We start from the raw sequence: 22,086 nt of genomic DNA on the forward strand, positions 1-22,086 counted from the left end.
AGATGATGAAAACTAGGAATTTAAACAAAAATACTAAATTAAAGAACCCAACTTTTCTCTTAAGAAATAAAATGTAATTTTTGTTACATTTTATTACATTATTGTTGCACTTTATTTATTACATTATGTTACATTACGTTATTGTTATTGTAAGAAACAAGAATAACACAAAATATTGCTAAATCAAAGAACCCAACCTCTCTCTTAAGAAATAAAATATCATCTCTGTTACAATAACGTAAAAACAAGAATAACACACAATGTTATACCCCATATCACTATTTTCTAGAATAAGAGCTGAAAATGGATAGTCTGAGCAATATTTAACTTTTATATCAGGCATATTTTGGAGTTCAGCAATTGCAGCTTTCAGCTTTTCATTAATTAAAAAAAAGAAGAGATTTTAATGTGGAAGAATGGTTCTATTTCTTTAAAAAATTTGGTCTTCTTTAGTAGCCTAAATATGAGACACTAGCTGTGCATAACCTTAGGGTTACGTGCCTGTTCTGACTTACAATGAAAGAAGAGTAAAATGACAAGAACTTCAATAGATTCAGTAAAAAGAGTAGAGTTAATTAAGAAAATTTTTGCTTCAATACTGATTCAGGGAAATACATTCTGGGAAGAAAAGGGGAACCTAATAAAGGAGTTTCATTTTTCACGCTAATATTTTTTCTTTTGAAATAAGTTTTGGATTTTATTTTTCAAATAAAAACTTATTAGTTTTGACAACGATAAGTGTAGTTATTATTATCATTTTTTTTAGTAAGAAATTATTTTTTAAAAATCCAATTTATCCTTAAAAAATTTTGTGTTCATCAAAATGTTATGTTCTGAATAAATGAGAAAAAGAATCAGGGATATCAGGATAAAAAGATAAAATCACGACAGCACAAATAAAGACAGGATAATTTTTGATCAGGAAAATCAATAAAACCACAGACCCTGCAAATATAAAAAACTGACATAATAAATTTTGAAAAAAGGCACAACTTAAATAACCATTTTTACATGAATTGTAATTAGAAAGCTGATTCCCCTTCAGAAAATAAGTGTTAGAAAATTAGTGTTCAGAAAATAAGCGTAAAACAGTATACTTTTAAAAAAAACTTTTATTTTTTCATATACATTATTATTTTTTTAGTTCATAGAGGATATATAATATCTCCAGTTAAAATTTTTGATATTAATTCTTTCCAACCAAATATTTTTCCATACTTGTCTAGTTCAGGAAGAGTATTTTGTATAACAGTGGAGAAAGGTGCTTGAATGAACTGCAAAATTAAATTTCTCCTTTAAGACTATAATTTCATATTGAATACATAACATACATTAAATGCTCCAATTTTACTTAGAATAATTTACAAAAGTTAACTTTTAAAAAAAATTACTAAGCACTATCCAGATTTTTTTTGTCAATAATTATTTGTCTAAGAAGTGAAAATAAAAAAAATTAACAGAAAACGAGTTACTTTGCTTGTAACAAGTTTTTAAATGAAACAAGTTAATAAATTAAACAATAATATTAACATACAAAAGAAAGATCATTTTCAAGATTAAAAGTTTTACATTTCTGTAGCAACTTAAAACATTCATGGTAACAACAGTAAACAAAATGTTTTTAAAAAAATATGCATATCTATGCTTGCATGTTTTTTAACATTCATATTTAGGATATTTCTTAATATGGGTCCCCGCTCATGTCAACGTTGAGGGGAATGAACAAGCGGACTCCCTCGTTAAGGAGGCTAGGAATATTAATCCCCCTCCCATACAAACCATTTGCTTCGATGCAAATGCCGTCGCAAAACATCAGCTCTGCGGCGAACTTCGAAGAAAATGGTGCCTTCCGGAGTTTAATCTTGACCGTGAAATCACCACTACTATCAGCAGATTGAGGACGCGACACATGAGAGGTATGAAGATCATGCCCGACGGCTCTAGAACCTACGCAGATTGCAGGCACTACCCGGGTGCTCAACTGGATCCGAGGCATCTCTTCATCTGTATCTCTGTTGCCTTGACCCTCTTCAACATCGACCACAACTGCTGCCACGACACCCTTTATACCGAAAAAGTCGGAGATGTGGCCAGGGCTGTGCTGCATGCCTTCGGTCCCATTTGACTTTTACTTTAACTTTTCTGTACTTGTCAAACGACAACAACACATATTTCTTAATTGGGAGTCAAGCATGGAGGAAGAGGTATTTTATTCTCTGAACAATTAAAAACATTTCTAGTGGTCCTAGAGTGCAATTTCAACCCACAGAATGACAATTATCAAGCATCATCACAAAAATTGCAAATAAAACAGTCTTCATGACTTTTTTAAAAAAATTAAACTAAGTTTCTAATGCATTGCATGACACAGAATTTTTTTTTTATAACAGATCTTTATTTTAAAAAGTGAATTACTGAAATGTTTGAATTATGAATTAATTAGACAATTTAAATGCTCAGAAATCATGCTTAATTTTAAAAATGTTCATTAATTTTACTTAAATATACATATTGTAGAGACATCGAAATAAAATAAATGTTCCTAAAGAGGATTTTCTGAATAAAAAAAGTCTTGCAAGTCTTTTTATAGATTAAAATGCACTAAAAACTACTATCCAAACCAATACATCTAAACAACAATAAATAGGGCTTTAGAGAAGAATCATTTTAAAATTATGCTTGAAAAGAAAAAAAACCACTCAAATATTTGTTTAGTTCAATTTTTGAAATAGATTTTTAAAAAATGTATTCAATAATGATTTTTGCTTCATTGTTAGAAAAATTTAGACACCTTTCAGCCAGAAGTAAGTTCAAAGCTCATATACCTAAAATGTTTTTGCTATGTTATTTGTAATTAAAAATAATACTAAAACAGTTATTAAAGGTTATTATTCCTATACTAATAAAATATTATGGAAAAAATTATTTAAAATGCCATTTTTTATAGTCATTGAAACAAAATGAAGAATACAATTTTTAGAACGAAAAAAAAAGAAAAAACAGAATTGATAAAGAAGCTTTGTAACAAAAAATAAAAACACTCCTCAATTTTCTTATGTTTTCAGTTTTTATCACCAAATTTTTGATAAAATCCTGAATTTAGATATCATTTAGAAAATAATCTTCAAAAAACAAAAAATCTTGAATAAAAAGATTTAAGAAAAGGAGCAATGCATTGCGTTCTTTATTCTGACGTTGATTTTTCACACGAAACCGCAACTTCAGATTCATTTTTCACCTTGCCCATCAAAATCACAAAATGGGTATCGTCTTTGTAGCTAGACATCACCAACTTAACATCTTGAATCAATTTGAAGTTTAATTTTCAAAACATTCGACGATACAGCGTTGATAATACAGTATCCATAATAGTGAAATATTGCATTGTCAACAGGAAATAAAAGTTTAGAGCTCTGAAACAACAGGTTGGAAAAACATCCATCAGAAAAATACTACAGATGAAAAAAGTCGAACTAAATGAAAGAGTATTATAAAAAATATGAATAATAATTTTAAGATCCTTCCTTTTTTTAAAAAAATATATCTTAGTAACAAATGGAAAAAAATGGTTACATCTACGTTGACAACCAAAACACAATATAATGTAGTACAGTATATTTATTTTCTAATATTAATGATTCAACCAGTCATATCAAACAATAATTAGATCCACTGTCACAAATGCAGCAGAAACTTGGATTACTACTCAGAATGAAGAAAAAATACTCACTTATTACTTTTGAAAGAAAGATTCTGAGGATTACATTGAATACATGGTCCAATCAAAGATGGCAATATGAGGAGAATAAGAAATAATTCTAAGTTAAGTAAGCTCTATAAAGAAAAAGACAGAAACATAATAAAAACAAAAAGAATATGATGGCTCGGACATCTTGAGCAAAAATGTGATGAAAGAGCAAAAAAGAGAATCTAGAGGGAAAAGAAAAAATTGGACGTCCCAGAAAAAATATGGCTAGATGAGGTAGAGAGAGATTTAAAAAAAGATGAAAATCAAAAATTGAAAGATGAAGGTCAAGAATAGGAAAAGTGGGAATGTATGGTAAAGGAGGCCAAACACCTTCATGGACTGTAAAGTCACGGAGTAATAATAATTTTAACCTACAAGTTATGTAAAGATCAATTTAGAATAAACTGTAGCTGTAGACTTATTTACCATGTGATTGAGGGTGCTTTTAATGTAAAAAAGAATTAAATAAATAAAAATAAAACAAGGAAAAAAAGTTGTCAAAGTATTCAAAACTGTTATTAAATTTAATACAGCATTTGAATGATGATACTTTTATTTAATACTTTAATCATTCACAAATTACTTAACTGAAATAAATAAATAAATATATAAACAATAAATAAATAAACCAAAAAATAAGCAAAATAGAGAAATAAATACTCAACAAAAATACTAAATCAATCAACATTTCATTGTTAAAAAAAAAGATTATTTGATTTTAAAGTAAAATTTTGCTGACATTATAAAAGAATTTAAACATAGTATAAATTCAATTAATTTAATTTTTCATGCAATGAAACAATATTAAATAAATGAAACAGTAATTTTAACAACATTACTTTGATCTTACAAAACTACTCACTTTCATTGATAGCACTAAAGTTGCTTCAGAGCTAAACACTGAGAAATATATATCTCCTATATTAAAAAAAAAAATCAATAAAATTTTTAAAGTACAGGAAAAAATTGATGCAAGTAATCTGTTAGTCTCTTAAATAGATAAACCATGCATTGGATTGTTTAAAATTATAAAAAAAATTTTAAAAATTACAAAAGAATTATAAAAATCTTCAATTTCAATGTGAAATCACTTACAACTCACAAGCTTGTCATACACAATATTATAAGGGGAAAATGCATAAAATAATCACTTTAAATTTCCCTCCCTTATAAAGTTGTCATCAGATCATAACTGCTGAGACAGGTGCCTAAGGATAATGTTACTATTATCTCCTGGAATAATTTATTAAATAAAACCCATTATTTGTACAATTACTTTTTTACAGAAATGATAAAATAAATAATGTTTTACAAAAAGGAAAAAAACTAACAACCAACACAGTCACACCAAATCATGAAATGTGATATTTGATTTAAAACATAAAATATGATTTATCGTGTTTAAAAATTTGTGTCTTTTAATAAGTTTTAAAAAATCCCAGGAAAAATTAAAACAAAAGCTATTACTACTTAGTTTAAATAAATCTTTAATTAGAATTTAATAATAAACTCTGAACAAAATAGATTTATTAGTGTGCGTAATAATTCATTAATAATAAAAAATGCTTAGATAATGAGCTTTTAAATTTAATTAATTTAAATGTTGACAAGTTTAAAACAGCATAAGCTCTTGTAAATTTCATGTTTATGCATAACTGAATGCAGTGAATTTTTTTTAAAACTAAAATGAGGATAATCAAAACACTAGATAGTTCTAAGTGAGATTAATTCTCTTAAAAGTTCCTATTCATACCATTATTAAAATTAAATCTTTAATATAAAATTTTCCCTGCAACTTTTATAATCAGATTCATAGGAAATCCGAAAATTTTACTATCTAAAATCTTTTCTCTACTAAATAATTTCAAAATCAAATATTTCACATATGTGGCCTTAGCTAGATCTGGGGGGGGGGGGGTAAAATAAGGAAAAGGTTAGAGTAAAATATTTTTATTAATTTACAAATAGCACACGACAAACAAATTTGATTAATTATGAGGAGAAAAAAAGAAGAAGGTCCATTCAGTTCAAAGTCTAAGCATCCACTGCCTGGTATGTGGTGGAGCTGTGGTAGCTTAGCAATGTGGCTGCTACACCATTATGTAAAATTAATGCAATTTAAGGAAATAGGATTATAATTTTTTCTGGATACCGAAAAAAAAGAGCATTTTTGAAACAAAAAAGTCAGCAAGAAGATGTATGGAAATAAAATTGAAAAATAAGCATCTAGCAACAAATAATGATAATATTTGATAGTAACATACATTCACAGTGTAACAATGATAACTAATAACATTAAAGAAAATCAAAAGTTGTATTGATAATCAAATGTATCAAATGGTGATATAAGAGCTTGTAATAAAAACTAAAACAATAATTCTTTAGAAAAAAATTACTTTTAATTACAGTAGAGCTGAGAATCCGCTTTGCAGATTACCCACAATTTCCGCGAAGAGATCCCAAATTATATTGCACGTCATCGATCATTCGCCTCAATGTACCTTTTTTAAAAAAAGAAAGTATAACTGAACACTTTCATGTAGTATACATGTACTATTTTTTTTTCTTTACCATTCATTGCTTTAGTGTTTCGGACATAGAACTAAGATTTCTATTATAAGTTTAAATATATACAGATATATGAATATATTTTAAAATTATTTTTCACATTTCCCTCTAACTTTTTGAGTTATTTTAGATTATGCACAGTTTTTGTTATCTGTGGTGCTCTTACTATCCAATTCTGCAGATAATCTGAGCTCTACTATAGTTTTAATATTATTCAAATAAATAAGCAGCCTCAATGTACCTTTTTTAAAAAAAGAAAGTATAACTGAACACTTTCATGTAGTATACATGTACTATTTTTTTTTCTTTACCATTCATTGCTTTAGTGTTTCGGACATAGAACAAAGATTTCTATTATAAGTTTAAATATATACAGATATATGAATATATTTTAAAATTATTTTTCACATTTCCCTCTAACTTTTTGAGTTATTTTAGATTATGCACAGTTTTTGTTATCTGTGGTGCTCTTACTATCCAATTCTGCAGATAATCTGAGCTCTACTATAGTTTTAATATTATTCAAATAAATAAGCAGCAATTGTCAAATTTAAATCTAAAGTTTTCTTAATATTTTTAAAATAACATTTATAATAATGAACTTACCATTAGTGACGGGAGAGTGTAACAGTCTCAATGCAACAGAATAAAAAGGAAATATAGAAAGGATATCAATGAACTTAGAAAACAGGCCTTGAACAGTTAGTACAATTACTCTCAACTGAAAAATAAATGAACAAGGTAAACAACTTATATAAAATTTAAAGGCACATGTGACAGCTATATTATGCCTGTTTTCAAATTAAAGAAACAGATTCCAGATAAGAAATAGCAAAACTTCCAGTTATATATACATTCACGAAAACAAAATTAAATGATGTTTCAAACTTTGAATAATTCAAAAACAAAATGAAAAAAAGATAACTGGGACATTTAGGATTGAAAAAAGAAATCAACCCTTGAGTGGAAAAATAAAATTTTAATGTGAAACATACTGATGTTTCATACAAAACATTTCCTCAAAGATTTTATCGAAATTCATGGTTAAATGTCATAGGACAGGGGCCAGCAACCTATTGAAATGGAAGAGCCAAAAGTTGCAATTTACAAAATTTCCCAGATTTTAAAGAGCCACTAAGAATTTTCAATTTAATATTATAGTATTTGCTTAGATATGTATGACTTTTGATTCAAATTAAATGGCTTTAAATACAGAATAATATTTATTCATATAAAAACATAAATATAGATAGTTACATCAATGGGAACATTGGCTTTGCATTTTTGAAGTCCATGAAGTCTCTAAATTAAGTAAAAATATAACACAAGAAAGTCCTAGTATTTATGACTATTTTTGACTATTCTAACTCAAGTTAAGAATTTTCAAACAAATTTTATTTTCATTATCTTGAAAAACTGGATATAATTTTACTAAGATATGAGTAAAAAATGAGTAGACTTACACACATAAATACCAAATAATAAACAAATACTGTAGGAAGGAGAAATAACAAGACTGTGAAGATGAGTGTTCCCAAGTATAGCTGATAAACATCATAAGAATGTGAGTCAACTCTTTGACGAAGAGGGTTCCATTTCTTACCCCGAAACAACCTCCATAATGCAGACAAACAGGAAATCTGGTATCCATACAACCTGTAATGGAACAGAAATATTATTGCACACATTGAAAACATTTCCATGCATGGAAAAAATTATTGATTTGGAAACACATGGAGCCCTGGGAGCATATTACAAAAATAAAATTAATATGTTCGCTGCCGACATTTGAATGCTAGCGCAAGATAAAATTCTTCTTAACAGTTTGCGTTGATAAAACAGATCAAATGGCAGCAAAATGTATTACTATTATTATCCAACTATTTCCGCAGAAAATTTTAAATTTTCTCCCGGCAATAACACATTGTTTATTGAAATAAATTTATTGTGGATTTTAAAAACTAAAATGGTTGCAAAAATAGAAAAATGTAACTTTAGTTTTATCGTTATTGATTACCACTTTCAATTAAAAACAGAGCATAACCATCTGTACTCGGCTGGTAGTTAATGTGTTAAGAGATTCAAAGAAAAAGAAAAAATAATAGAAATATGTAATCGGACAAACGGAAGGTGGAACGGAAGGACATAGTTACATCAGAGAATGATTGCGAACCATTAGAGATGGAGGAAGTTAAAGAAGCAATTAAAAAGTTATGTAATGGAAAAGCATGTGGAGAGGAAATAATTTACCCAGAACTGCTAAAGTATGGCAGTGAGAAGTTATTCAAAATGGTGTATGACCTTGTAAATGAAGTCTGGGAGATTGAACAGATGCCAAACGAATGGAACAGAGCAGTGATATGCCCAATTTTAAAAAAGAGAAACATACTGGACTGCAATAACTATAGAGGAATCTCCCTGCTTAACCTGACTTACAAAGTTTTGACGAAAGTCATAGCTACAAGACTTAAGTCATTGATAGAGAGAGAAATTGGAGACTACCAATGAGGTTTTAGGCTGGATAGATCAACCATAGACCAGATATTCAGCATAAGAAATATCTTGGAAAAATTCAAGGAAATGAATGTTAATGTCTATCAGCACTATGTTGATTTCAAGCAAGCGTATGATTCAATAAATAGAGAATTGATGCTACAGACCTTGCACGAGTTTAACATCCCTCATAAATTAATCAGGTTGATTAAAATGACAACTTCATCTACTAAAGCAAAAGTAAAGGTACAAAACAAAATGTCCAGGGAATTTGATATTGTGACTGGATTGAGATGGGTGACATTCTATCAACCTTGTTGTTTAATGCATGCCTTGAAAAAGTGATGCGTAACACAATATCAAATAGAAGTGGTGCTATTTTTAATACAGCGAAACAAGTCCTTGCTTTCGCCGATGATGTAATACTGATAGCAAGAAGTAAAAATGCACTTGTTGACCTTTTGAAAGACAACCAAAGAAGCTAGTCTTTTTGGTTTAGAAATAAATATTGATAAGACCAAATACATGATCATGGATTGTAAGGGAACGGATATGGACACAGAACAACAAATTAATGAAATGATAAAATTTGAAAGAGTTAGGGAATTTAAGTACTTGGGTTCAGTAGTCACTGAAAACAATGATATTATGCCAGAGATTAAGCAAAGACTAAATGCTGGAAATCACAGTGTTTTTGCACTTAAGAGATTGCTAACATCAAAAGTAATAACAAGGAAACAAAGCTTCAGGTTCATATAACTATGATCAGACCAACCATTATCTGTGGATCAGAGACATAGACTGCAACCCAGAAACAAGAAAAAATGCTGATGGGAAAGAAAAATTCTTAGAACTATTTTTGGACCTGTCAAAGAGGGTGATCTGTGGAGAAGCGATACAATTTCAAAATTCCGAGACTATTTAAAGGAAAAGATATAGTCAGTTATGTAAAAGCAAAGAGAATTCAATGACTTTTTTTTTTTTATTTAGGACAACTTGAGAGAATGGAGGAAAACAGAGGCACTAAGAAGATATTCAAGGGGCAGTGCCAGGGTCAAAGGAAAAGAGGAAGGCCGGCCAAGAGATGGTTAGACGAGGTGAAGAAAGACCTTAAGATACTAAAGGTTCGAAACTGGAAACAAAGAGCTAGAGCTTAAATTTACAAAATTATGAAATTAATAATTAACTCACTAGTAGCAGAAAGGAAAAAATTGATTCATGATTAGTTTTAATCCCATTCATGATTCTGAATTCAATTATTCAACTGTTTTTGATTCAGTTAATGATTGTATTCATGTTAATTACTAGTATATCAAAAAAGTCCTACTTTATTCATTAGTAAATTTCAGTGAATATTTAACTTTAAAAATATTTTATGCATGCCCATTCTTACACTACATAGAATTTAAATACAAGATGTAATAAAAGAGGAACATATTATCTGTTCCTAACTTATTTTTATTAGTTATCTTTGCATTTTTTACTTAAAAGAAGAACAAAATAGCTTTAAATTACGTTATTACTTAAATTCATTTAAAAATATAGAAAATTATCTTAATAAATGTTTTTTTTTATTGACTATCAATGATTTTTTTGAATGAAAAAATTTAAATCGTAATTTGAATTCCTAATTCTAAATATTTGATTTGTTGATCATTAACAAAGTAGTAAGAACAGCTTATAACTAAGCATTGACAAATATTCCTTATAAAGGCAGAATAATTGTTCAAAGAGGTCAAAGAATTAAAATTGTAACAAACTTTTTTAAATTTTTTTTATTAGGATAATTAAGTTTTCATTATTATTGCTTTCAAAAATACTTTGAAACTAGTTGTTTGCTCGTTTGCTAGTTGTCAGATCATGTGTTTCAGGGGCTTATGAATTAATTCCATGATAGAAATGAGTAATTCCATGTTAGACGGGAAAGCACCATAAGTGTTCTGTCACTTGAATCTGAGTAATCTGGTGTGTTATCAACATAACAATAAATAAACAGCAAATTTCTTAAATTTTCATTAATCAATTTAAATATAAAACCAAAAATTATAGTTTACAACTACTTTGCAACAATAGTAAAAAAGTTTACTAAAATTTTAATATAGTTTGTAGTTGTAACATCAGTCACATAAAAATTGTAACATCAGTTACAAGAGCTTTTTCTTGATTTGTTGCTTTCAATATATCATTTCATGTCTATGTTCAATATTTCCTGTTAATTTAAAGTCTTTTTTAAACAAATTTTTAAAAAAAATTCGATTATTGCTCATAAAAAAGGAAGAATTTTAAAATAAAAATATGATGTTTTACTCTGTGTCCTTTTCGCGTACCTTAAGTAATTTTTTATTTTTTATTCTATATAAAACATTTATAATTTTCATCCCTTTTTCTTAGATGTATAATAATATTAGGCTATTGAAAAACATTCCATATAATTTTGAAAAAAATTATTAAATGAAAATTATGAATAATGATAATCAAATTATGAATAATTATGAATAATGTGATAAAATAGCTTAAAAATAAAATAAAAAACATATCTAAATGTTACGTCAGTCACCATGGAATCACCCACAAGACATTCTCTTGTAAGTGAATAATACAATTGAAAAAATATATTAACCTGGTGGCATAACCATAAAAGCAATATATATGAATGGTGGCTAGAGATATGACATCACTCAGTAAGGAAAGTACAAAAGTCAAACCAAAAATTCCAATAAAGGTTGATATTTTCAAAACAATGTGGAACACTGGCAATACAATGGTCATGTATGCTAAAAAAAAAAAAAATAACAAGAGTTAAAATTATTCTAATTAAATATCTTTTTCTATTATATCTAATTTTTATCTTTATTTAAAATACAACCAATAACTGATCTTCGAAATACTTAATCTTCTTTTAAATTTATTTATGAGAACAATTCAGTATATCATTAAATGAAAAGATTTATCATATTTCATGATAAATTAAAGGTATAATGGTAATATTTCAAAAAGCTTTACACATTAAATACTTGAAACAGTTTCATTTTCATTAACATTAAAATTTGATTTGATTTTGATTTAACTTATCATTAAAAACAATTTCATTTTAAAACAATATGCTTTATTAGATGGTAGCCAAGCTATTTAAAACATTTTTAATAAGCATCCTTATTTAACCCATTAGTTATGCTTGGTTTAGATTTGGTTTAATCTGAGAAATAGGGAAATCTACACAATACGAAAAGTCTTTTTCATAAATACACTTATTAAATTATTTGAAAATATGTATTACTCTGGTGTGTACTTACTATAATTCATAGAAAAAACCCTCTACCTCCTTCCTTTTATTCATTAGTTTATAATTTGACCTCCATTTATACAGTGGTCAGAAAAACTTTCTTTTTATAGTTGACTACAACGACTTTACAAATTTTACACCACTACAATTACACAACTACAAATTTTTTTTTCAAATATAGTGATTACAAGCTACTTTCAAAATGTAGTTATTACTTAAGTAATAAGTGATTTAAAGAAAAATCCCAAAAATAGTTCAGAATTGTATTATTAGGAATACCTAACTATTAAGAAATATATAACTCTTGTTTGTTCTAACCAACTTATTATTCTGAATAATTTTTTTACAATTTTTTTTCTTATATTAAACTTTACTACTCACTACTTATTTAAAAAGCTAGCACATAGCACTAAAAACTACCAATAAAGTAGCATCTACAAGCAGTCTTTTTATCCCTAGTGTGTTATTTCCCACCACTACTTTTACATATACCTTGAATTGGCAAAATAAAATGTCCATAGGTAGTAATGAATGTCCTAATAAATCAAGAATAGTGAGATTAGAAGAAAAATGTGTCATACCTTCCCACAAGTAAATGTGATATAAGAAGAAATGTCCCAATGCACTATTGAGAGGAATATTCAACTTCAATCCAGCAGGTACTCCCATGAGCCAAAATATAAGTTTTTGCAATCCATTAACAATATTCTGGAGAGGAAAACAAAATATGTTAATTTTGTCCCATCAAACTTTGATATCAATACTATTAAACCAAACTTAGCTTAAATTAATTAAAAATGCATTTTTATACATGCACAATTGAGTGCTTTAAAATGGGGACACAATACTTTTAAAAAAAAATTATTTGTGTTTTTAAACATAAAGGAAGGTTTTGAATTCCTATTGAATGAAAAAGTTGTTGAGAAGCATAAACAATCATATATCGATCTAATAATTTATTTTAGAATATCATAAATGTAGATTTAGATAACACTTCACATAGGCTCACTTGAAAAAGGAAATAATGCCCCATTTTGATATTTGTATAATTCTGAAAAATAATGTTAAAAGAAACAGGCCTTGAAAATTAAAATCCTACACCACCAGTCAGATTAAATGCTAACTAAAGAGAAATTATTAACTTCAAAAAGGGTCTTCGCTTAAAGTCGAGACAATAGACAATAAAAACTATTTAGCATTTTAAACATTTGGTAAAACAAGAATCCAAAATAATTTAGTGATAAATTATAGTAAGCTAATAATGTATTATGTTAATGAGTAGACAATTAAAGAGAGGGAGATTGAAAGTAAAATTTTTGATATCCGGGGATGTCAGGATAATGAATATTTATGAATAGTACACTTTAAATGAATGTTTATAGAAAAGGTCACTTATGGCACGCGACACAATATTTTGGGTGCGCCACCGATCACTAAGTTTACTATGAAGCATATTAACAATTCAATTAAAATTCTCAAAAAAAGAACAATTAATGCCAAAAAAGCAATTAATAACCATAAAAAAACAAGCGAACAATAAATAACTAGCAAAAAAAAATTAACAGTTCTGCTTAAACTAACATCTTATAACCCTAATATAAGTTATTTGTCATCTAATCTGTAACAACAAAAGTCACACTGATGTTACTTTAAGTTGAATTACGTGTATAACTGAGACATTGCAAAAGTTGAGAATTGCATTTTTTCGTAGTAAATAAAGAGTTTTGAGCTGATAGTATTTAGTATTATTATTTACCCAATAATCATGAAGTCAAATCTATTTGTCGGCACGTCTATGACCTCATTAAAATATATTTTAGAAAAAATGGCACGTTGGTGCATGAAGGTTCGCCACCCCTGGAATAGGTTATTTGATTTTTTTCCCAGACAACTGTGCAATTATTTGGTTCAAATAAGAATATTGGTAAAAAATAAGAATAACAACAAATAAATTAGATTAAGGATAATGTAGAAATAAATAATGATGCACAGAAGTTTTTGTTATTAGATGCAAACTGTATGGTTAAATAAAATTTGAGTTATACAGAAATTATCTCTCGATATTAAAAAAAAAGTTAGGGTCACAGTTGTTCAAAGAAAATTTTCACCAGGTACATATCTCATTGTCACAACTCAAAAGCTATTAGTTGAAATTGTAAGAATTTTTGCACATTTCTAGAGAAAAGTTTAGAGACCATTTTGAAATCAAAATTTTATTGATGCGACTATTACTTTTTGTGTTATTTTACATTAAAATGAAGTATTTCTTTTTGCACTTAATTCAGTATCAAGAATATTAATAGCAAGAGAATCTCAATCTATTTTATAAATACAGCGGTGCGTCGATTGTTCAGAACAACAATTTGAAGGACTGACGAATTATCCATATCGATCAAGGACCATGAACTTCCCCCATCTTCTTTTTAAAAAAATAATTTAAAAAAATAACAAGGAAAGAAGGTAGCGAAAGTGCATCTTTGTTTTCAGAATATCTGAAAGGGGTTGAGAAATGGCTTCTCTTGTTTCTTGGTGATCTTGAAAGGAAACTCGCATTCCTCTGCCCAGTATTAATGTGGGTGGCAAGTAGTTTATAATAAGGGAACAGGTATATATGATAATTTTAAAAAAATTAAAATTTAAACAGTCTATTTGTGTTGTTGTTTCTAATCCCCAAGAGGTCCATCTCAATTAGACCAACTCCATAAGTCCAAAAATGCCCAGAAAGTCTAAAAACCGATGAGGTTTGAACTAGACTCATGGTACATGGGAAAGTGTTACAGCTTCTGTTGACCGAAAGTGACCTGGAGCACCAAAGGTAGAAGACTGATTTAGCTCCATAGTTTCACCTGCTAGCATTAGCTGGGCATAATGGAATGGCCTTCACGCCTAGAGTGACCCTACCAGGAGGTAAGCTCCCGACGTACTTCGCCCATTCCGCCCACTCTATTTGTAATATTCTATATAGTAGGCGCCACAATTGTTAATCCTAATCATGGAAAAAGTGTGAAAGTAAGTTACTAAAAAACATTCTTCTAACTGTTTTTTAAAGTTGTCCAATTATCCGGATTTCCCATTACCAGTTTCGGCTTTGATTTTTTATTGGTCCGGATAATCGGTGCTCTACTATATGGATATTGCAATTACATTTTAAATATATAATTTACAAACTTATGATAAAAGTTTGATTTTTATGTTGCTTCGACTGCAATTTTTCTATTAGATCATGTTCAAAATAATTTAAATGCTGTATTTGATAAATTTATTTCATTTTATAAATTTATTTCCTTTCATAAATTTTCTTACTTTTACCTACATAACAATAAAAGAAGAAATAACAAGCTGTGTTATTATCAATTATTCCACTAATTTCTAAATTCTTACTAAAGCACTAGTAATGTTTTGTAAAAATTTTCAGGGTTGGCCTTTTGCTAGTAGAAACTGAGTTCAGCCAGCAAAGAGTAGTTCTTCAGTAGTTCTAGAAATTACCAATTGACATTCAGATACGTAAACTAAAAAATTTAGCTCCCTTTCATAATTTTAAAAACTTAATATAATAATTGACAATTTAATATAAAAAAAATTTAAATTACAAGACTGAAATTTCTGAGCAATGTAATGGAATTAATTTTTGTGAAAATTGCTCTAGGTTAGAAATTTTAACATTATAATTTTCTTGTACTAACTGTAACAAACTTTTCAGTATATCAAATGTTTATTTTGTAGCATATAAAATATTTATACAAAATAAAATTATTTAACTATAAATCTCAATACTAGATATTATTTTTTTATTAAACTCTGAGAATCAATAATTTATAATTATTTAACGCTTAACATAACTGATGATGACACTTCCAAATTTTTTTTTTCACGTCATTATCTGCATGGCAACAGTCAACAACCCAAACATGTAAACACTAACATAGTCTTATTCTTTGCTATACATAAGAAGTAATATAACTGGTTAGATTCACTGACTTCTAAATGTAAACAGTTTCTTTGATGGTTGGCTAATCATAAATATAAACATCAACTTGTCTTTTGTTAGCTATAGACTATTTTGAAGTGCAAACAATGTGATATTTGATTTTGAATGGTGATAATAATATAAATAAAACATACTTCGGTTAACATTTAATTTGCTTTCCTTATTGATTGCATGTCATGAATTACTTTCATGCCATTTTCAAAATTTTTTGCCACAAATGTGGCTAAATAGAGTTTTTGCCAAGCTAGTTTTAACCGGCTTCTATCAGTGGTTTTAATTGCAAAACCAGCAAAAACCTGCCAACCTTGAAAATTTTTCTAGTATTTTTTAGTGATGAGGATAAATATTTGTGGTATTTTTGAGCATTTCCTATAAAACATTTTTACTGGAACAGGGTTTTTTATATCAACTGTACTTTGAAATACAAACTTAACATTCATAACAATAGTAAAAAAAGTAGGAAACATACTGAATTTCATGGTAACAGAAAAAATATAACTTTTTCATACAAAATATTAACACCATAGAGGAAAAAAAGGGCATTATCCCACAAAAATCAGCATAAAATAAACAAATACAAAATATAACTCACATTAGTGTATTCAATCGTGCTGTCAAGAAAGAGAACTGGCAAGTCCAACTTTAAAATAAAGAATGTTATCAACCAACCACAAAGAACGTCAAAGAAAATGGAAAATATTAAATTTTTCCTCCTAAAATAAAGATAATAAATTAACAAATTTGTTTATCACTTTTTATCAGGAATAAAAATATTTATCAAGCTTTTATTTCTTAAAATTATTTGAATAAAGAGAAAGATTTCAAGCTATGCACTTACTTCAGATCAACTTTTTTGGCATCATGATTTAAAATAATCTTTTGTGCATGCAAAGTTCGTTGATGAATTTGACGGCCAACATGAGATAACTTCACTAATTTCAATAAACTTTGAAAGCACCTACAAATATTATAAATAGTAATACATTTAATTATTTTTCAAGTAATAATTTAACTGAAATATAATGTTTAGTGCAGTAAAACCTGAATTTATATTACTCCCCATTAAATTCATATGTAAATTAAAAGTATTTTAAAACACTGGAAATAGTTTAGAAGTGTATATAAGTAATTTTAATTAATGATATACAAATTTTTAAAAAAAATTGTCCTTTTTTAACAATATTTCTTAAATCACACCTAGATAAACGTAAAAAATAAATTAACGTATTTTAAAGAACGTATTGAATGATGAATTATCCAGCAGTGCAAAATATATTCTATCACACAAAATATGTTTGATGGAAATTCAGGCAGCCATGGGGAAATATTTGCCTTAATTTAAAAAAAAAAAATTTTAAAAATACTACAATATTTTACAATGTAAAAAAAAAAATATCTCTTTACAAAATATTTCCCTGTAAAAACATGACTGGGATATAATCAAATCAAGCCAATAGAATTCTAATACTTTGAATACATTAACACAACATGGAAATTAGTGCTAACTAGAGAAATCACTCATTAGCGCAATCAATTTGCACCGATTCCATCCTTTCATGCAATGTCTTTTTGAAAATATCGCTATGAATTTTCTCATGGTTTTTTAAAAATCCTAGTATTTTTCTAACTATATTATTGCAATATTCAAAATTTGAATCACACATTTGATCTTTGACTTCTTGACATGATGATTTCACCATCATTATGATCAATTTTTTTGGTATTAGCATTGATTTGCACATGGGTTTTAAAATGCTAATATATTTCATATGATGTTCTTACAATACATGAAATTCAAATTACGCTCTTGATTAATCACTTTTCGACAAATGTACTGCTAATTTCATAGTAAACCAATGCAAATCCTATAATAAATCTATGAGCAGTAAACTCATTTATAGGTGTTATTGTAATTGATTTTTGAGATGTGCTTCTTTTTTTAATTTTTTTATATGTCATCATTTCTTCTTAATCCTGATTTGTTTTTAATATTGTAGTATGCGAAACTTGATTAGTATATTTTAATCTTCATTTTTTAGGCCAAGATTCCGTAATTGCATAAATTTCATGAGCAATTGTAGTTTCTTTAATGATTTTTCAACAGTTATAGATACTGATTTCTGCAAGGTTTTTAAAATCTCAATATTTTTAATACAATATTATTTATTACTATGAGTGAACCTTGAATCGGACATTTGAGTAATCACATTTCGACACATATGTTTTGCTTGATTTTATTGTAAATCCATGTGCATAGTTTTACAGTAGATCTCTCATTCTCGGCAATTATTCACAAATGCCATAGATTCCCATTTTATTTTTTTTAAATGCAAAATTATATTGCCCTTAATATAAAGCTTTTTTTTTTTATGTTCCCTTTAAATGTTATGAATGTTATTTTTCTTCAATAAAAGTGATAAATTATTTTATATTTTTTCCACTTAATTAAACAAAAATTATCTTAGATGTATGAAGAGAAAAAATAATATTTAAAAAACAGCATATAGAGAAATTTTCATTTGAGAGCAAAACTATTTAACCATTCAATTTCTAAACATTTTAAGGTTATTTCTTGATCCAACAATCAAATGTCTGCACAATTGGAGCGTTTAGGTAAACAAATTGTTCCATGAAGTGTTTATATCATGGAATAGACATCTAAAGAGCCAAACCTTTTAAAAAGAGTCCTTTGAATTCCCTTCTAATCAATTACAAAAATATCATTTTACTTTTTCATGAGCATCACATTTAAAAGCATCACAATTCATGAGCATCACAATTATAAAAAATCTATTGTCATTGATAGCATGCATAAAGAGAAAGGAAGGTTCTCAGTTAGGGATGATAAGTGAACATTTACTTTAAACAATTTGAGATTGTTTCTGTGCTTCTTTTTTAACCAAAATAAATTAGACTACTTAAATTCATAAGACTTGGTCATAGGTGGTCAAATTAAAAATGTAGTATTTCCACAAATAAAAAAGATGTAAAAGTAATTCATTACTTAAATATTAAAGTATACATTTTTAAAGATTATTTAAACATATTTTTTAATTCTTTATACCATATCAACTTACTGTCTAAAAAAAATGAATTATTTTATGTTATGTTAAATTTAACACATATAACATTGGATGTCAATTGTTTTATTTATTAGTTTATATTCATTTAGGTGAAATGGGACCTTAAATTTTTATTTTATAAATTATTACTATTCAATATATTTTGATTTCTATTATTTTTAACAATGTTGCTAGTTAATTCAGGAATTGTGCAAAATCAAAAAAAAAAAATTTTATTAAAGTAAAGATTATTATTGAAAAATTTTAAGAATATACAAATTTTACTTAATAAAAATATTTTGAAAAAGTTATTATAACTTTAAAAAAAAAATGATAAATTTGAGGGAAATTTCAAACAAAAAAATATATATATTCTGGGAAAATATTAGGCTCTGAGAATTTCCCACATCCCTGGAATTATCCAGATTTAAAGGGTGAAAAAAAAGTAATTTTTTTCTTCCTTTTTTTTCAAGGCAATAGAAGGCATGTTAAAATAAGAGAAAAAATATATTATCATACTAGCTAAACATAAAAACATTTAAAAAAAAATTTTAAAAATTAAGTAATTTCTTAAAATTTAAAGTTGTAATAATCATAATCTGCATAAGATATATTGTATGCATACTTAAGGGCACTTGTGAATGATATGTATAAAAAAAATGAACCAAAATACTTTCTCATATATTTTTTTTTATTAACATAATTTATAAACTTATTTAATGAAAATAAAATAGAAATTCAATTTACTACAATTAAATGATACAACACTAGTAAGATTAATATTCACCTGAAACCTGCAAATGTCTTATTTAAAAAAAGCACTGTTCTTTCAATGAATGGAGCAAAAGGATAGAAAGAACCAAAATCTCTATTGACAAACACAAATGAGAAAGCATTAAATTCATATTTATGACTGCTATTCAAAAATGAGAAAAGCTGATCATCATATTCCAAAGAAGAGACTAGAAACGAAACAATGTTTTTTTGATCCTCCAATAGGTTCTTAGGAAACAATAAATATGAGTTAAGTAATTCAAAACTATCATAAAATATGAGATTTGTGGAATAATCATGATGAGAATTATATTTTTCTAAATGAAAGAAGTTATTATTGATATCAACACGAATAATAAACCACATATGTTTGTAATAATTTTCTAAAAATTGTAGGGAAATTTTGCGTTTTTTCTTTGATGCATAAATAATTCCTGTGAACTGTAACTCTGTTCCAAAGTTCGGTTTCTCATTCAAAAATTGGTGAAAATGCAGAAGATCACTTGAACTTTTATCAGTCTTCACAGATATCACAGAATTAATAAAAATATGAGATTTACTATTGATGCAGTATCCAAATAAATTAACATAACTAAGATTATCTAGCACTTTATATGGTAAAAAGATAGACACTCCCGAAATTTTACCCATTTTTTTATATTATAATGTACATACTTTTATGAAAATAAAATTTTTAAAAAAAAGTTGAATATTAATGCGCATAGTTTAGGACCCAAAATAAACGAAACTACAAATAAGATTCGGGAAAACATTGATTAATTGATTATTGCTAACGCTTTCAGCTGTCTATTTCTGGGCAAATTAGTGTCCGATCATGCAGCTCAACGGAAAATCTGTTTTTAAGAGAACTGTCTTCGCAGCCTCGCCTCCTCTACATTAACCCTACAAATCTGTGCCACAGCGACTTCTGAAATTGAGGAGCGCATATATATATATATATATATATATATATATATATATATATATATATATATATATATATATATATATATATATATATATATATATATATATATATATATATATATATATATATATATATATATATATATATATATATAACGTCGTTGCCGAGTGGAAGGATTAAAACAGGTCATAGGTCGGGAAGGAGGGTACAAAATTTATTTATTAATTATTAGACAAGAGCAGTCATGAGAATGAGTGAAAGTGCACATGAAAAGTTGCGCTCCTTGGTTATATGTTAGGGAAAATCTTGCAAAGTAAAATCCGTAATATGTCTTAATTTAGGGACAGAGGGAACTCTTAGTAGTTGCTATTGGTTTATGAAAGAGATCGCGAGTTTCCCACACAAAGCTAGGGAAATATGTCCTGCTCTTAATTAAATGCATAGTTGAGCCAAAAATAGATTTAAGAACAGGATGTGGCTTTTAAAAGTGTGAGAAAGTATTTCAAATAGAATAATTAATTAGGAGGAAGTTTTATAGCAGAGAAACTAACATAAAAAGATTAATTGAAGCTTTTTATGTTACATCCCCCCTCGCCAATGTTTAATTACAATCCAAAATTTTAAAAAATTTTCTATTTGCAAAATCCTCCCTATGGTAGAAGTACAAATAATATAACCAAATTTGTAATGGTAACAATATATAAAAGTAATATAAATTATAAAACATTTACATATGTTCTCATTGTAAAAAATTTAACACAATCAAAAATCTGTAGTAGCATCATCAGCAAATTTAAAATTTTCATTTTCAACAGTTTTTTTTGACTTAACAGTTTTTTCAGTTTCAAAAGTCTTTTGTTTAAAAATCACAACACAGCTTTTTCACTATAAGAAGTATTCTTCATAAAAACACTATTTACGTTAACTCTTCAATCATGATGACAAAAATTTTTAAACATTTGTTAGAAATGTGTAATTTAAAATGTAAAACACAAAATGCAAAATACAGTTTTACAGGAAAAATTTCAATCTGAAATTAGATTTGAGTATTGTTTACCTTGTTTGAAAACAAAATAAAAAAAAATGACACAGTGGTTGTTATTCTGAAGACCAAGATTGTCTTTATTTCACTTTATCTGTTATTTACCTTACATATTTATCACTTTAATAGCTAAATATCCGGAAAAAAATTTTTTTTTCTTTATGTCCAAAATTTGCTTTCTGTAACATATTTTCTTTTCC

The 22,086-nt window shown here is 27.2% G+C and overlaps 1 protein-coding gene across 2 annotated transcripts; it reads right to left on the reverse strand.

The window, feature by feature from the left end:
* Window positions 1–1,094: 1,094 nt before the first annotated feature.
* PIG-Q (phosphatidylinositol glycan anchor biosynthesis class Q) lies at window positions 1,095–20,705 on the reverse strand. Of its 2 annotated transcripts, XM_016068656.4 has the most exons (10): window positions 19,930–20,693; window positions 16,919–17,038; window positions 16,673–16,793; window positions 12,674–12,800; window positions 11,430–11,583; window positions 7,780–7,972; window positions 6,923–7,037; window positions 4,611–4,666; window positions 3,731–3,834; window positions 1,095–1,274 (listed from the first exon to the last, which is right to left on the reverse strand). In XM_016068656.4, the coding sequence occupies exons 1-10, from the start codon at window positions 20,565–20,567 to the stop codon at window positions 1,223–1,225; spliced, it is 1,680 nt and encodes a 559-aa protein (XP_015924142.2). In that variant the 5' UTR covers window positions 20,568–20,693; the 3' UTR covers window positions 1,095–1,222. The 2 variants fall into 2 exon arrangements, with proteins under 2 accessions (XP_015924142.2, XP_015924144.2); XM_016068658.4 differs by lacking the exon at window positions 3,731–3,834 and having other exon boundaries at window positions 19,930–20,705.
* Window positions 20,706–22,086: the final 1,381 nt, after the last annotated feature.

The sequence above is a fragment of the Parasteatoda tepidariorum genome, chromosome 7 (genome assembly GCF_982258835.1).
Source record: "Parasteatoda tepidariorum strain Cologne lab strain chromosome 7, Ptep-v5.0, whole genome shotgun sequence".
Classification (NCBI taxonomy): Eukaryota; Metazoa; Arthropoda; class Arachnida; order Araneae; family Theridiidae; genus Parasteatoda; species Parasteatoda tepidariorum.